This window comes from Eretmochelys imbricata, chromosome 1 (genome assembly GCF_965152235.1).
Source record: "Eretmochelys imbricata isolate rEreImb1 chromosome 1, rEreImb1.hap1, whole genome shotgun sequence".
In the NCBI taxonomy this organism is placed as follows: Eukaryota; Metazoa; Chordata; order Testudines; family Cheloniidae; genus Eretmochelys; species Eretmochelys imbricata.
The window spans coordinates 283417115-283435326 of record NC_135572.1 but is presented as its reverse complement, the minus strand read 5'-3'; the positions used below and the strand labels follow the sequence as shown (position 1 = coordinate 283435326).

Genomic DNA, 18212 nt, shown 5'->3' with positions numbered 1-18212 from the left:
CCTGACTTCTGTTGCTCGGGTGCATCTGGTTCCAGCAGTGGTAGGTGCACTTTATGACTGACTGTACTGATTCAGCAGCCCTGTGACAGAGGGAAGGGAGTGAATAGATGAGCCTGCACTCTGATCACTTAGAGGCTAATTAGTGCCCCAGGAGAAGCTGTCTGGGATCAATGAACTCACTTGGCTCATCAGCCCCAGGCTGATAAGAGGCACAGGAAGGCAGTGTAAAGGGAAGAAAGAGAGAAAGGGGAGAACAGAGGGACAGGGCTAGCTGGGGCTGGTCACAGAGAGGGCTCAGACAAAGGAGACCTCTTCTCCCATCAGGTCAGGACCTGAGAGGGCCTAAAGCTGTAGGTGGAAGCACTGAGTAAATAGGTGGAAGCCCTGGGTACTGTGGTGATATTGGTGAAGGGGATGTGCACTGAGAGCACATCTAGAGGACTGTGCAGTTTTTGCAGATTAACATGACCCAGTTATGGGGTTTGCCTTCCCCAAAAGCTTAGTTTAGGGGGGGACTTCGTGTATATGCATTCTATTTGTGCATTTGTTGAAACTTTGTGGAGCAGATTCCAGTGCAGGAGTTCTACGAAAATGTGAGGTTTTTACCAATCTTAACCTTGGGCACAGGATTAGAAAAAAATTAAGACAAGACCTGCAGGGCATGGGGTCTTCTACACAGTCATGCTGTGTCTGGGCCCAAGAAGCTTTGCACAAAGAAAGACGGGTCTGAAGGATGCTAATAAGTACCCTGAGTCCTGTGCCTTGTATCATTAGGGAGAGCTAAAGGTAGTCTGTCCTTACTCATTGTCTGCACCAACCCAACTTTGTATCATATTGCACTGGACCAGTACCGCCGGCATAGATTATGCTCCAATCTATTACGGTTATGGATGCAGGTATAAACAGTTAAAATCGTGGCCTGTATTTTAACCATAACATATGCATGCCATGTTTTATACCTCCACTGTATCCACATCAACTACTTTTCTTGACTGTCAAATAATATGAGAAATGCGGGCAAGATACTAGAAATTTGTGCAGCCAAGCAGAAGCGGCAAAATATCAAAAATATTCCCATTTAAGAATGCATGAAATTCTGCAGAATTCTAATTAAAAACCTAAAAGCAATAGATGGTAATGCACTTCATTGTGCCTGGGTACTAAACATCTATGATTCATAAGATCACAGAGCCCTTAAAGATATCTTGGCACAAGAGAACAGAGTTTCTGGCTTAACTTTGGGATTTAAGGGCCTATTATCAAATCCACAAAATCAAGGAAATTCAAAGACTTTAATAAAGTTAATTTCTTTTTTCTTTTAACAAAATTTTTTAAAATGACCAGAGGTCTGGAGTAACTGTTTTCAGCTGCTATCTTCTGCCATGCTGTATTGTTACTTGTTTAACCATTTCCTTTCTGGAGGCAAAGTTTGTTAGTGATTGACAAAATGAAGTGATACTTCTGGTGCCACCCAGGCGGAAACAGAAGAAGAGACAAAGGAGAAGTAAAAGCTGAGACTTGACTACTCAGATAAAACTGAAACAACTGATTGATTTGTTACAGGACAAGACGTATTGTTCTGTCAGTCTGTTTTCTTCTTCGTCTTTGAAAGATACTACATTAAATACATTCAGATTTAAAAGATTTTCTGAGAATACAAAACAACTCTAATGAACTGAACATCATTCACCATCTATACTTCACATATGAATTAAAATACCCTTATTCCTGAATTTTCCTTAATGGATGCAAGAAATTCTGCTGTAAAAAATAAAATGCTTCTATGTTTGTTTGTTTGTTTTTGTTTTGTTTTATTCTTTGTATAGCAATAGTCCCTAGGAGTCCCAGTCATGGACCAGTAAAACACTGTGATAGGCACAATACAAACACAGAACAAAAGGATAGTCCCTCTCCCATTGAACTTACTCTGAATAATCCTCCTTGACATGATGCAATGTTCGCAATTTTGAAATATCAACTCTTTAAAACTGGCACAACTAATACCTATTTTTGTTTTCATTTTCTCAGTTTTTCCCCACGCCCAAAATCAGTGACAAACTAATTAAAGTTTTGAGGGTTTTTTGTATTTTCACGCATTGCCAAGATGTCATGTAACAAATGCCAGCTCAGGCAGTAACATGAATTTCCATAGAATTTCCATAGTATTTCTATCACATTTATAATGTTTGTCCAAATTATCTTTTATATCTGGGATCTGCCAAAATGTGTGCATTAAATTACCTCCCAGGTTTCCAGATATTCAGTACAAATCATCAACTAATAAACCAAATTTAAACAAGTATGCCATAGTCTAGTAAGATCTCAGTGTAATTCTGAACTGTTTGACTCCTTCACAGTTCCTGTGTGTGATATCTAAAACGTTTGTTGATTGTCTATAATAAAAACATAAATCTAATCCATTTCTCTGATACTGAAAAATACTAGTATCATAAAATAACTGAAGTAATATTACCTTAATTGGAGACTAGATTTAAAAAGGGTTCTTTTTAATATAAAAAGAGCTGTAGGCAATGATTAGGGTAATCCATGTAGGTGTAATTTAAGTACTCTGACATTGTGATAAATCTCGGCGGATTATTTAAATTATTTTGCATAGCTCAAAAGTAAGATTATCTGATATAAATCTCTCAGAACAGTTTCCATAGCTCTCTTCCCAATAGACAGATCTCCTTCAGTACCTACTTTGACAATCTTATACATAGATCAATTATAGAATAATTCTGGTGATATTAGTCATTTTATGTGACTTCACCCAAATGTCGCTGATGCATTGTACTATTAGACTGGTCATCGTTTTCAAACTAGGCAGGTTTGAATGTGAAAAAGTTCCATTTCTAAAGCTTTTAGACATAGCAAGTTTGGAATAGCTTCAATAGACCCAAGAAGCAAAACCAATTTATAATAGTCTGTTAGGAACATCAGAGAAGAAACCTAGGAATCCTTTATCACATTTTGTTTTGTGAATTACTAATCTTTCAATTTTGGTAACTTGATCTTTTACCCTCCTCAAGAAAGTTACCGTATTTGAAATTGTTCTAAAGTAGTCTGCTGAGGTGTCTGGTTTTTCGTTGCACATTACAGGCTTGGTTTTGGGGAAGCAATTAATACAGAAAATATTCTTCTCTACCTTTCTCACTGTGTGTTGTACTGTATATAAAAATGGGTCTCATTATATAACTCTAGAAAATACACTACAGTGTATTACATTATAATTATAAATTATAATGAATTACACTATAGTTAAACATTTTTATATTTCATATAGCTTTTCTGTCAGCTAAAGTTATTGAGAAAAGGATCTCTGAAATTAAAATTGTATGCGCATGACTGATATAGTTATACAGGTGCAGTATTTTTACTGAGTTATAGTAAGAAATGCATGACAAATTCTTTTGTATATTGTAACAAGGACTGATTATCTGTTACTGTATTTTAGATATTTGTTATGAACCTGCACACCAGTATGACCGAGTACTGTAAGCATTTGCTGACACTAAGAATGGCATATTAATAAAGATTTTGGTGATTTGCCAAAATGGAAATACTTGACTTGTCTAGCTACCCACCGTAACTGCTAAAATCTCCACAGTTAACAAATTAGCCCAGTAGTCTGGTTCCTCAACACACACAATCTAGTTATCTGAAACATTCTAAAATGTCTTTTTTAAGTTAATGGAGCTAACCTTGAGAGAAAGGCTGATGCAACTTGCAGCCAGGCAAATAGAGGGTCAGGCTAAGGTGACTTTTCACTTCCTTTGTGACATCTCAATCCTTGGCTCCTCCAGAGGCTGGAGAGGTCATTACCAGAACATAGACAGACCTTGGAGGCCTAAGCTATGGCAGCATCCTCCAGACTGCCCTATAGACCACAGCACTGCCTGGAATCTCTGGATTCTGTGCACTGCAGTTCCTGTTTCTATATAGGTTTTTTTTACCATGCTCATGACCATAGTATCTGAGTGCCTTTCAGTAGTTTCAGTTTAATAACTGAGGCCAGATCTTGGGAGTCCCTTAGCCAATCATAGATGGTAAAAATTATTACTTCTAGATGCTGCTGTGTGAGAGCCTAGTGTCAACAAGGAATCCCAGGAGTATGCCTGAACTACAGACTGAATTGAATTTATTGCGAATTTGTTCCTTCAACCAATAGAGATTGCACCATGATTGGAAGCTAAAAAGCCTCCCTGACCCCCCGACACACATCCCTCCCCCACCTCCAGCCATGCTCCTATCATGCCCTCTACCCTAGGGCTTGTGATGGGGTCCTGGGTGTGGAGTACTTGCACCAAGGGAATCCTCCTCCCTGCAGAACTGGAACTTCTAGGGCCCCTTCATGCCACTCCAGCCCTTTTACCTGGTATGAAGGGACTCCAGCCTATTTTCTAATCTAATTCTGCTGCCATTGAAGTTAGTGGAAAAACACACCTTGACTTTGGAGAGATTAGGGTCTGACATTTATAGACCTAGCTCCCTTCCCCTCACCCTCACGCCTCTAAAAGGCTACATACTTTGCTGCTGGCTCTCAGAAGCTCTGACAGCATCACTGATTAAGAAGTAATTTTGTCCCCACAGAAGCCTCCTCCTCCTTCCCCCAGCTCCCTTGGTAACAGTCTCATAATGGAGAAACTGACATTATTATTCTGACACACCCACTCTCTCCAAAACTGCACTTCCCATCTTCCCCAATCCTTCTACGCTGCCTACTCATTCTTTTCTTGCTAAGTTCTACTCCTTTTTCTCTTCACTTCCTCAAGCTACATCCTTTCCTCATTGTCCCCACTGCTAAAACCCTTTTCACGGCTAAAAAACAATGTCACCTTGTAACAATCTCTTTTCTGCCTTCATTTCCTATTAGCTTTCCCCTTCATCCCAAGTCTGTCTGCTGATACAGTCTCCTTCCCCCTTCACTAACGATATGACCTTTTCCATTAGTTCCCTCCTTTGGGTCTTACACTGTTTACTGCATCAGTTAGGGTTGCCAATTTTGGTTGGACATATTCCTGGAGATTTACTGACATGACATAATCTTTAAATAAAGATTAATCTTTAATTCCTGGAGACTCCAGGCCAATCCTGGAGGGTTGGCAACCCTAGCATCAGGTTCAACCTTCCCAACCTCACCCCCTGCACAATCCTATGTAATACCTCCCGCTCTAACTCTGTGCATTTCTTCCAGTTCTTGTGTTCTTCCCACCCCCTCTTCATCTCCTATTCCAGGTACCTGACTTAAGCTTATTTCATTCTGCCTTCTGTATGTGAGACTCTTTCCTTGTCCTCAGGTTTCAGAGTAGCCACCATGTTAGTCTGTATCTGCAAAAACAAAAGGAGTACTTGTGGCACCTTAGAGACTAACAAATTTATTTGAGCATAAGCTTTCGTGAGCTACAGCTCACTTCATCGGATGCATGCAGTGGAAAATAAAGTGGGGAGATTTATGTACACAGAGAACATGAAACAATGGGTGTTACCATACACACTGTAACAAGAGTGATCAGGTAAGGTGAGCAATTGCCAGCAGGAGAGCGGCATCTTTTGTAGTGATAATCAAGGTGGGCCATTTCCAGCAGTTGACAAGAATGTCTGAGGAACAGTGGGGGGGAGGGGAAATAAACATGGGAAAATAGTTTTACTTTGTGTAATGACACATCCACTCCCAGTCTTTATTCAAACCTAAGTTAATTGTATTCAGTTTTCAAATTAATTCCAATTCAGCAGTCTCTCATTGGAGTCTGTTTTTGAAGTTTTTTTTTGTTGAAGGATTGCCACTTTTAGGTCTGTAATTGAGTTACCAAAGAGATTGAAGTGTTCTCGACTGGTTTTTGAATGTTATAATTCTTGATACCTGATTTGTGTCCATTTATTCTTTTACGTAGAGACTGTCCAGTTTGTCCAATGTACATGGCAGAGGGGCATTGCTGGCACATGATGGCAGATATCACATGGGTAGATGTGCAGGTGAACGAGCCTCTGATAGTGTGGCTGATGTGATTAGGCCCTCTGAAGGTGTCCCCTGAATAGATATGTGGACACAGTTGGCAACGGGTTTTGTGGCAAGGATAGCTTCCAGGGTTAGTGTTTTTGTTGTGGGGTGTGTGGTTGCTGGTGAGTATTTGCTTCAGGCTGGGGGGCTGTCTGTAAGCAAGGGCTGGCCTGTCTCCCAAGATCTGTGAGAGTGATGGGTGATCCTTCAGGATAGGTTGTAGATCCCTGATGATGCATTGGAGAGGTTTTAGTTGGGGGCTGAAGGTGATGGCTAGTGGCGTTCTGTTATTTTCTTTGTTGGGCCTGTCCTGAAGTAGGTAACTTCTGGGTGCTCTTCTGGCTCCGTCAATCTGTTTTTTTCACTTCAGAAGGTGGGTATTGTAGTTGTAAGAATGCTTGATAGAGATCTTATAGGTGTTTGTCTCTATCTGAGGGATTGGAGCAAATGTGGTTGTATTGTTGAGCTTGGCTGTAGACAATGGATCATGTGGTGTGGTCTGGATGAAAGCTGGAGGCATGTAGGTAAGCATAGCGGTCAGTAGGTTTCTGGTATAGGGTGGTGTTTTTGTGACCATAGCTTATTGTCACCGTAGTGTCCAGGAAGTGGATCTGTTGTGTGGACTGGTCCAGGCTGAGGGTGATGGTGGGATGGAAATTGTTGAAATCATGGTGGAATTCCTCAAGGACTTCTTTTCTATGGGTCCAGATGATGAAGATGTCATCAATGTAGTGCAAGTAGAGTAAGGGCATTAGGGGATGAGAACTGAGGAAGTGTTGTTCTAAGACAGCCATAAAAATGTTGGCATACTCTGGGGCCATGCGGGTACCCATAACAGTGCCGCTGATTTGAAGGTATACATTGTCCCGAAATGTGAAATAGTTATAGGTGAGGACAAAGTCACGAAGTTCAGCCACCAGGTTTGCCATGACATTATCGGGGATAGTGTTTCTGACTGCCTGTAGTCCATCTTTCTGTGGAATGTTGGTGTAGAGGGTTTCTACATCCATAGTGGCTAGGATGATATTTTCAGAAAGATCACCAATGGATTGTAGTTTCCTCAGGAAGTCAGTTGTGTCTCGAAGATTGCTGGTAGTGTAGGCCCTGAGGAGGGAGTCGACATAGACAGACAATCCTGCTGTTAGGGTGCCATGGTGAGATGATGGGGCATCTAGGATTTCCAGGTTTATGGATCTTGGGTAGCAGATAGAATACCCCTGGTCAGGGTTCTAGGGGTGTGTCTATATGGATTTGTTCTTGTGCTTTTTCAGGGAGTTTCTTGAGGAAATGCTATAGTTTCTTTGGTAACCCTCAGTGGGATCAGAGAGTAATGGCTTGTAGAAAGTGGTGTTGGAGATCTGCCCAGCAGCCTCTTGTTCATATTCCGACCTATTCATGATGACGACAGCAACTCCTTTGTCAGCCTTTTTGATTATGATGTCAGAGTTGTTTCTGAGGCTGTGGATGGCATTGTGTTCTGCACAGTTGAGCTTATGGGGCAAGTGATGCTGCTTTTCCACAATTTCAGCCCGTGCACGTCGGCGGAAGCACTCTATGTAGAAGTCCAGTCTGTTGTTTCAACCTTCAGGAGGACTCCACCCAGAATCCTTCTTTTTGTAGTGTTGGTAGGAAGGTCTCTGTGGGTTAGTATGTTGTTCAGAGGTGTGTTGGAAATATTCCTTGAGTTGGAGACGTCGAAAGTAGGATTCTAGGTCACCACAGAACTGTATCATGTTCGTGGCGGTGGAGGGGCAGTTTGGCCATGTACATTGGGCAAACTGGACAGTCTCTACGTAAAAGAATAAATGGACACAAATCAGATGTCAAGAATTATAACATTCAAAAACCAGTTGGAGAACACTTCAGTCTCTTTGGTCACTCGATTACAGACCTAAAGTGGCAATTCTTCAACAAAAAAACTTCAAAAACAGACTCCAATGAGAGACTGCTGAATTGGAATTAATTTGAAAATTGTATACAATTAACTTAGGCTTGAATAAAGACTGGGAGTGGATGTGTCATTACACGAAGTAAAACTATTTCTCCATGTTTATTTCCTCCCCCCCACCCACAGTTCCTTACATGTTCTTGTCAACTGCTGGAAATGGCCCACCTTGATTATCACTACAAAAGGTTTTTCCCCCCCGCTCTCCTGCTGGTAATAGCTCACCTTACCTGATCACTCTTGTTACAGTGTGTATGGTAACGCCCATTGTTTCATGTTCTCTGTGTATATAAATCCTCCACTGTATTTTCCACTGCATGCATCCAATGAAGTGAGCTGTAGCTCACGAAAGCTTATGGTCAGATAAATTTGTTAGTCTCTAAGGTGCCACAAGTACTCCTTTCCTTGTCCTCAAGCACTCACTTTCCTTCATATCCCTCCTTAAATTCACCTGTTCAAGCAGTCCCTCCTCCCTTCCCTTCATTAATAAACTGCAAAACTCCCTTCTCAGCTGTTGAACAAAAAGATGTGTTTTGCTTTTCTTATATAAATTGTAAGTTCGTCTGGTGTGGGAATGTTTGTGTCCATCTCTGGCTCTTTACAAACAATTTTTGATAAGTTATGAAGACTTAAGACTATGTAGCCTACTAATTATGGGAATGATTATGGAGAGTATGTTTCCACAGGCTGTTGGAGGCCATCTCTACTTTGAACAGGATAGGATATGTTAAAGGGCTTTCAGTTCATTTATGTTCCTCAAGTTTAGCCTCAGATAATAAAATATTTGTGATTTTCTTTGCTTAGTGGGAAACACATTTATTTGAACCAGTCTATTAAGTTGTAGACATTGGGGGTTACATATTTGTTTACCAAATTTTTATGATTGAGATCCCCACCTTCAAAATAGGACTTCTAAATATTTGCTAAAATATATATCCTTTCAAAATGTAGTTTTGCTTTTCACAGGTGGATGATTTAGAAAGCTTTTAAAAGTACATAAACAAGTCAAGATGGCTGTTTCTTTGTACATATATTAATGTATTTTAGAAGTAATGTAATTGTTTTTGTTAAGGTAAAACGTACACAAGAGATTGTTTCTTTTATTAAATGACTAAAAGGTGAATATCTGCTTCAAGGAATGAACAAGCCAGATCTGACCTCTGATTTTAACTTGTTCTTGTCGTCTAGACCCAGCTGTGCGCCTGGCGTTGTTCAGAAACAATGAAAATAAACATCCCCCTGTGAAACCACCAAGGAAGAGACAGCCAGCAAAAGAGACAGCCAGCAGTTACTTTGAAGGTATGAACAGGAGTTTTTCTTTATATGTATTTATGTATTTTGCAATGTCTTTGCAATTCTTTTTCAGTTATGAAAAAACACGCAGAAGTAAGAGAAGGGATTAGCTCCAAGTCCTTAGCTGCGTGTGGACAACTCAAATGACATGATGAAACATTTCAGTTTTAATACATTTTTTTCTAGTGATTAATTTGTAACGTGCACTGTAGGCCTGACCCAAAGCTCACTGAAATCAGTGGGAATTTTTCCATTGATTTCAGTGAGCTTTGGATCAGGCACTAAATACTTTTAAATTGGGGGAGTTGGTTTGAGTGACATGCTTGAAGCTACATGCACAGAAGGGAGGTGAAAGACCAATGTTCCCTCTAATTTTTTACATCCATGTGCGGAATGAATTTTGTTATGTGCACCAATATGGAGATGATGTCTGGCGGGGGTGGGACTGAGAGTTTTGGCATGTGGGAGGGGGCACAGGGTTAGGGTGTGGGGGGCGGTGAGGGCTCTGGGGTGGGGCCAAGGATGAGGAGTTTAGGGTCCGGGAGGGGGCTCACAACTGGGGCAGAGGGTTGGAGTGCTGCAGGGAGGTGAGGGCTCCAGCTGAGAGTGTGGTCTCTGGGGTGGGGCTGGGGATGAGGGGGTTGGGTGCAGGCTGCCACGGGGCTGGGGCTGGGGGAGAGGCACCTTTCCCTGCCTATGCGGCACTTGATAGCCCTTGATAGCCTGCTGTGCAGCTACACGGCTGTGCAGCTTAGAAGGATCTTAGTAAAAGACCCTTTCAACAAAATGGGGAGCTGCTCACCATGCTGTGGGATTGGAGGTGGAACTGCATGACACTAGCTGCTACAGATTTAATAAAATATTTTAAACAAGCAGCAAAGCACTGTACAGAGGAAATACAAAGCAGTAGCATAGAATACTATGAATGGTAGTAACCAGAGAAATAATATGGTTTGGGCCTTGTGTACACCCTTATCTATTTCAGACACTGTTCTTTTTTCTTACCAATTTAAATGCACCAAATAAAACCATTTCTAAGCTCACTTTGTTTCTTGGTTATATTTTTTTTCAAGTTACCCATTCTTGAAGACAACGAACCTTTTTTATTTTAAACAAACTATTCTGTAAATTCAAAAGAAAAACATGAAAAAATCTTTAAATGGAAAAAAAAAACATTTTTGCTCCATGCTCATACAATTCAAACATTGTATTGAACATTCAAAAAGAATTCACCTTTGGGCTGAGGGTATACGTAAGAAATTTCAGAAGAACTTATAAAAGTTATAGACTGAGCTTTTCAAATGCCCTCAGCGTTTGTTCAATTCTGCTACTATTAAAGTCAGTGGTAATACTCCAATTGTCTTCACTGGAAGCAGAGTTAGGCCAATTCTGGGCACTTCTCCCATCGTCCACAGCTATTCCCCTCTCATCATTGACTTGGCTGGGTTTTTTTCCAGCTAACTCTCACAGACACTGCATGCTATTAGTGACTATTCCTTCCTAAAGGGGGTTTGGTTAGACTGAGAATGCTGCCACATTGCTTCATTCCTTGATCAAGTGGAAGAAAGCATCTCGGGTGCAATATGGCTTCAAATGGGCTTCCCAGAAAGCATTAAGTTGGGGATGGGAATTAGGGTCAAAAGCACACCTGAGGAACAGCTGCTTGAGCTGTTGTGATACCACCAGGATGACTTCAGAGCTTTCTGAGCCTCACTTTGGCCTCCACAAAACAAAGAGCCTGCATGAGAGTTTCACTGAGTTGGGCTGGAACAGGATCTGTGCAGACTGGGTTGCTTGACTCCCATCTCACAAGCACCAGGCCAATGTCTTCTCTTTCTGTCCTTTTGACCATGCCTTTTCCTGCCTTGAGCAGATCTTCTTGAATCTTTTTTTTATGGTGGGAGTTCCCACTCTCTGCGAACAAGCTCTGTAGAGATACCAGGTAGATACAAGGTGGGTGAGGTAATATCTTTTATTGGACCAACTTCTGATCAAGCCCTGCAGACATTGTCCCCCAGAGCAAAAGGAAGAACAAACCAATCAGCTGACTGGTAGGAATCAACTTCACCCATACAACCCATTTTCCCTCCACGGACAGCCGGCCTGCCTGCCAGTCAGTGCTTTAATACTTTGGTGGAGGGTTTGAATCCCAACTCCTCTCCTTTAGAACCCACTAAAGAGAGATCTCAAAGAAGAAGGGATCTACATTCTAAATATTCCTGCTTTAATGTGGGAGGTGGGGAGGAGAAACTGTAACATCAATAGCAAGAACACATGTTATCTGTTAAATAAGGGGATTGCCCCTTTTGAAAGGGGATGCCCTAGGAAGTGAAACAATTAAATGATTTTTAGCTTTTTAAACTGGAACACATCACAGCAGAGAACATCTAGAAGGATTTAAGTTGTCAAATGTATGGTATGTCTCTTGAGTCTTCTCTGTTCTTTTGGTTGTAATTATGGATTATGGTTAACAGTATTTAAAATAAGCCTAATGCAAAAAAGAAACACTGCATAGACGGAAAAGAAGTGGTAGAAAAAACAATATATCTAAAAGCTTGTATCTGACTCCTATCTATACAGTATTAACCAGTATTGATGGTTATTTAAACCACTGTATCATATTTGTATTTTATATTCTATCCTTGGTTAAATTTGTTTCAACTTTAAATATATCTGGTATTTCATTTTTTTCATGGTTATTTTAAAATATTTATTGTTCTAAGGATTAATGGATGCTAAGCATTTGTGGGAAGGGAAGAATATAGCAAACTTTTTGTCTGGAAACAAGTCCACTGAATGGAAGGAAAAAACTTGCACTTAAATAAGATCAACAATCTGGTGAACTAATTAAAGCAAATCAATTCTGTCTGAGTTAAGGATGACATTTTGTCATAATTCACCTTTTTTTCCTACATAGTTCAGAAGTCTCAGGATGTTGTATGCTGTTGTGTGACATAGATCTAAACACAATGGGGGAATTAGGATAGATTGGCATCTGTAATACTCAACTTCCTTGGTTTAAGTTTAGGTAAAACCAATATTTTAATTTGAATGGGATTTTTTTAAATCGTTTTGTTTTAATACTACATAAAAAGTATAACATTCCCTTCCCCCACATGTTGAGTTGACAACTAATTGAACTTATGGCTTTTTAAAAGCTCACTGAGACTTCATGGAAAATAGCACTTTTCTTGCTGACAGTACTCTTACTGGCTCATGTATTTTCTTTCTGCCTTCATTCATTTTTTATTACAGATTATTGTATAAATCCAAAAGTTTTGGTTTTGAGACCTCCTGGTCCTGCTTTTTCCTCATTTGAAATGGGAATTTCATTTCTGGCATCACACTAATTGTACTTGTAAAAGCAAGTGTGATGCCACAGATTTACTATACTGAGGTATCGCCAAAAAGAGAAAATGAGCTCTGCAGAAAAAAACCCATTTTTATGCAAATCATTCTATAACAAAATTGTAGGGGGAAAGTGAGAAGAAATTTATGGACCTACTTCAAAGCATCAAGGCATGTGCATAACTTCGATCACATGGGACTACTCATGAGCAAAACCTGATACATGCTCCTTGAATGCGTTATAGGACCAGGGCCTTTGTGAACAGGAATATCCAAAAATATATTTTTTAAAATTTGCCATGAGATATCAAATCTTTCATGAAATGTCAGTGAATCCACTACTGATTCTCCAGTGACTGTATAATAAGCCTGAAGGAGAAATTGTTATTCATTAATATTTATAGCAGAGTAGCATGGAGAAGTCCCAATCAGAAAGAGACCTCTTTGTGTTAGGTGTTGCACAAACAACATATGGAGACCTGGTCTCCACCTTGAAGAATTTCCAATGAATCCGATGAAGTGAGCTGTAGCTCACGAAAGCTTATGCTCAAATAAATTTGTTAGTCTGTAAGGTGCCACAAGTACTCCTTTTCTTTTTGCAAATACAGACTAACACGGCTGCTACTCTGAAACCAATCTAAGAAGATAAGTGATATGTAAAAGGGATGGGAGGAAGGATATATACATGCACCAAAATAATTCTAGAGAAGGTGAGACAGTAACCTGTCAATACATCAGAAGGCTACAAAATCTTCCTAAATGTTGTGGCACTGATGGGCCATGTTAGCACTTAGTAAAATTGTGATATATTTTAAACACGCACATGCACACACACGCACACGATAACCTGCTTTTCTTCTTGGGAAGTTAGGGCCTGATCCAAAACCCTCTGCAGTTATCTGAAAGACATGTTCTGTGATTTCCAGTGATCTGTTAGCCGTTCATATGGATCAAATATGTTGGACTGGATTCTCTGGTCCAGCTGAGTTCTGCTTAGATTGGGACTAGAAGAGGGAGGAGTTAGATGGCTTTAAGCTAAATCTGGTTAAATTTTTTTTCTCAAATTTTGATTTAAAATGACAAACGAAAAACTGTAATGGAAAGTTTTGTGAAACTTTTTTTTTTCTCAATTAAAAACATCAGTTTTTTTTTCATGATTTTTAGACCAGCTCTACTTTAAACCACTTTTATTTCTACTCCTTCATCCTGGGCTGCCTAGGGACCAGTCCAATTCCTGGTCTCGTGTAGAGTAGTCTGGGGCCTTTTGGACCCAAAGAGTTGATCTGACAGCTACAAATTGCTGGTGTTCTCTGTTGTCTCCTTCTTGGAAAATTCCTGTAAATCGTGAGCCAGAGTGTGACATAGTCCGTCTCTGCCACAGTCAGTTCAACTGGCAATATGGCTGTATTAGTCTGCTACAGCAGCACAAAACTGCTGGGTCTGGCCCACTTGGAATATAAGCTTTTGAAGCACTTCAGATCATCTTGGCCACCTGATAGTTAGTGCAGTCCATCTACCCATATGATTGGTGAGCCATGTTCATCATTTCTCTTAGGTGTGGAATCAGCTGTGCAAGATGGAGAAACAGAATCAATCTGTTGAAAGTCAGTAATCCTACTGAAAATCTTTAATGTCAGGATCCACTTCTCTTGCTATTACTCAGAAGTTCAGGCACTGTACTCTGATGCCTTTATTAAGTTTTACTCACAACCGATGACCGACTGGCATAGAAGTACATGCATCAAGGTACATCTGAACCTCTTGGTGCATATGCACTCTCTGTATAGTCTTCAGATTCAGTGAAAATAACTCATTAAGGTGGCTTCACTCCTGAATGTGCACAGTGTTCAGTGTCACAAGGTTAATCTCTGAGTCATATTGTTTTATATTGTTAGATGTAGCCTGCAGGCTAGAAATTTCTTAATAAGCCTTAGTATCTAATTAGTAATACTTTGTCCTCTGTCATCTTATGATCATTGTCACTAAATTATAGAAAGTATAATAAGAAATATAGAAAACATAATAAGTACTAAGGATAGATTTTCATAAATATTCATTTGAAAACTAACAGGTTCTGCTTTTATCGGTCAGTTTTTATTTAAAGACAAATGTATTTAATTTCTCTAACATTGCAAATGAAAATACAAGTTGTTTTCAGATCACATTAACCAAAAATTAGAGGAAAGATGACTGTGTGGTTACAGCACAGGACTGGGATTCAGGAAAGCAGGTATGAAATCCTGACCCTTGTGAAATGAATAGCTAAACTCCTGTTGTCTTCAGTGGGTCCAGGTTTTCATCCATCCTGGCTGTGACACAGACAACTTATTTGACTTTAGGTATGTCTCTTAAAATATGTCTGTGCCTCAACTTTCTCATAACTCATATTTGTAAAGCTCATCTACATCCACAGACAGAAGGTGTTACTTAAGTGCAAAATGTTGTTATACTGTATTTATTATTACTAGGCTTAACTTAAACCCATGAAAACTGAGACTTAGGACTGCCACTTTGTCTTTAAATTTCTTTGCTATACTAGGCCAAATACATCTGGTAATTTAGGATTCTCTTTTTTGGTTAATATAAGTACGCACTTTAAAAATGTTTTTACATAAACATTTTTAACATATGTAATATCCTATATTGCAGTAATGAAAGGAAATACATTGGAAAATATAAGCATGTAGTAAGTAAATAGCATTTACTTATTGATTCAAATTCCTAGTGGTTGTCTGGATATAATATCTTCAGATGAAAGCTGACAGAAGTGTCATTGAGATTGAGATATTTTCAGTAACCTTTACTAGTGCTGTGAAACAGATAAGCTTTCATTATATCAGGATGTGTATGTCGTTCAAACGGTAGATAAGAATATTATGAAAGGTAGCTAATACACATGGGTATTAGTTGTTTTTAGGCTTTAATAACTTGACCATTTTCAGTTAAAGCATATAAAAAGCCTTAGTCCCCAGAATGCACAAATTGTTTGTATACATCCAATTTCTAAAATCTGGTCTAAAAACACATCAGTAACCATGCTGCAAAATTAATTCTCTATAATTTAACAAATGTTTTCCCATGTTTACAGTAAAAATATAATAATCTCTCCCAGGCACTATATTTTTATGGCAGACTATGGAAGCAATATCTGATTCTTACAGTACTGCACTGGTGAAAGTGACAGAATAATGAATTTCCAAAAAGCATAAGATCTATCTTGAGATGTAATAAAATGCATTTAAAAAAACCCTGTAGTGTGGAAGGGAGTCTGTCTTTTAAAATCATAGTTCTGTAACTTTGTTTCTCATTATCTAGTGTGAGCTCACACAACAGAGCTCTGCACATTGAAATATTTTCTCATTTTAAGGAATTAATGGCTCTCCACAAGCCCTTTAACATGTAAAATGAGTAGGTTACTTGTGTCCAGTACATCCAGAAAGAGCCAGGATAAAATAAACATAAGGAGTTGGATATCTTGGAAAAAATCTGTCATGGGTTTGGGTTAATCATCTCCAGAAGAAATCAACTTGATGCCTGAAATGTAAGACTTCTTGGAGAAAGCAGTAAAGCCTGAGGCAGTGTTGATCTGAAGGAGTGCTCTCCATGGGTCAGAGCTGCTCTGCTGGCAGAGTGCAAACCCAGTTCACAATAGCGGCACGCTGAAAAGTTGCAAAAGACTGCAGGGGCCTTACAGTGCACGCACTCGAGCTTCAATTACATAGTTTTAGTAGCCCAGTTTCTTATTATGAAATAAAACTTTAAAATGAAATCTGTGCCTAATTTGCCAGTCTTCTGTCCATCAATGATAACATAGTTATTTTCAGTGATCTTGGAATAAACCAATCTTAAAATTGCTTCACAAGCTTAAAAATAAATAAATAAATAAATAAATCCTATTTTGTGAGGTGAGCAATGCAGTGTGCATTGGCGATTGAATATTTAGAAAGTGAATTTTGTGTTTTATGTTCAGAAGTCTATTTTAAACAGTAAGATTGGGATTTGCTTGTGATTCCAGCACTGTAAGTACCAGCCATGGAGATACTACAGCTTGATACCCTGCTGCCTCACTGTGGTTCTGGTCTTCCAAATTCCATGGTGTTAGCCCCACAGGATTCTGAACTTGGCGGAATGTTCCACCCATTTGTTCACTGTCCCCTCTCCTCATTCCCTACCTCCTCCCATTTGAAGACTCTAGTCATTTGTAATGATATTAGGTGAACAACAGTAAGGCGCTTGTGAGGCTATCTGACTTTAATATGTTCTCCAGTCTTCTGTGCCACAACAACCTTTTAAGGCCCCAAACTATTTAAAAAAAAAAAAAAGTTAGAGCTTTGACACCTGGGTCACACCTGGCTGCTATGGCAATTTACCTGGCTTTGAGGGAATGGGGGTAGAGGGGGACTTTACATTTAAAAACAATAGAGCGAGGTCTTCCTGCTTCTTAAATTAATGACTGACTAATGTGGACTTCAGTGGGTGGAACAAGATTAGGCCTCATAATTTCTGCAGCCACTTAGGGCAATTTTTTATCATTCTTGAATAAGATAGCTGAACAGTAATTTACAGCATCTGAAGTTTTCTCTTTTCTTTTTTCTTTTTTTTTTTTTTTTTTTAATTTAGCTTCTGTGACCTGGAACTGGGTAACATAAAACAAATATTTCTGCCTCGCAACCAATTTATAGATGAATAAATTGAGTGCAGAGTCAAAATCCACAGCTTTTTACACTGCATAAGGCAGTCATTTTGGATGAATAGACCCCTGAGTACTAAAGCATTTCAAATCCTTTTTCATCTGACCATTCAGTGACCTGATAACTATTTCCTGTCCCTAAGTAAGGTTGTGACCCAGGTCTTCGAGTGCAAAAGACAGATAATTTTAGCAACAAGTTAAATCCAAATGGGTTTGGTTGGAGGGGTTAAGGGAGAGTAAATTTGGCTAAATTCCTCTTTCAATAAAGTTTTACAACATTTGAACTTAAGTCTAATTAAAAATAATCATTGAATTTGTTGCCATGTACTTGGATGACATACGTCCATACTATTTATTTTTTTAAAACAACATGCCAAGGCAGAGATTCTACTTTTACTTTCCAGAAAGTCACTAAACATAAAGAGGTTATCTTACTTAGTTTTGGATTGCTAAATATTCTAAACGTTTAACTCATTTAGATATACAAATAACCTTTTACAAAGGTTACACAGAGCATTTAGGTATATACTGCATGTTCAAAGAAGATCCTCAAGTGCCACATTATGTGATAGTTCACTTCACGAAAATAAGTTAGGAGTGTGCAGAGTTATGACTTTGGGTGAACAAATGAATTCTTAGAAACAATTCCTGTGTGCAACTCCTGTAACAGATGGCAACATGATACATTTTAAATCCACAACAAAGAAAATAAAGTATTCTATAAATGTATATGTTATAATACAAATGCCTCTAATCATCTGTCTTAACTGCTCAAATACCTTTGAGGTTGGATTAGGACAAGAAAGACCTTTACAAGGTCATTTTGTTGAACTGAAAATGTAATTGACTGACATCGCTTATGAAGAAATTATTGGTTTTCTATTCTGTGCATGGGACCTACAGTGTTATGAAGGATTAATTGTCTTAATGAGGTC

At 39.1% G+C, this 18212-nt stretch overlaps 1 protein-coding gene across 1 annotated transcript in view; it reads left to right on the top strand.

Moving 5' to 3' along the window:
• LRRIQ1 (leucine rich repeats and IQ motif containing 1) overlaps positions 1-18212 on the top strand; it is a 168158-nt gene that overhangs the window by 101744 nt on the left and 48202 nt on the right. Inside the window, exon 22 of the mRNA XM_077807706.1 lies at positions 9135-9245. Within this exon, the coding sequence (XP_077663832.1) occupies positions 9135-9245 (111 nt within the window). The remainder of the gene's footprint in view (positions 1-9134; positions 9246-18212) is intronic.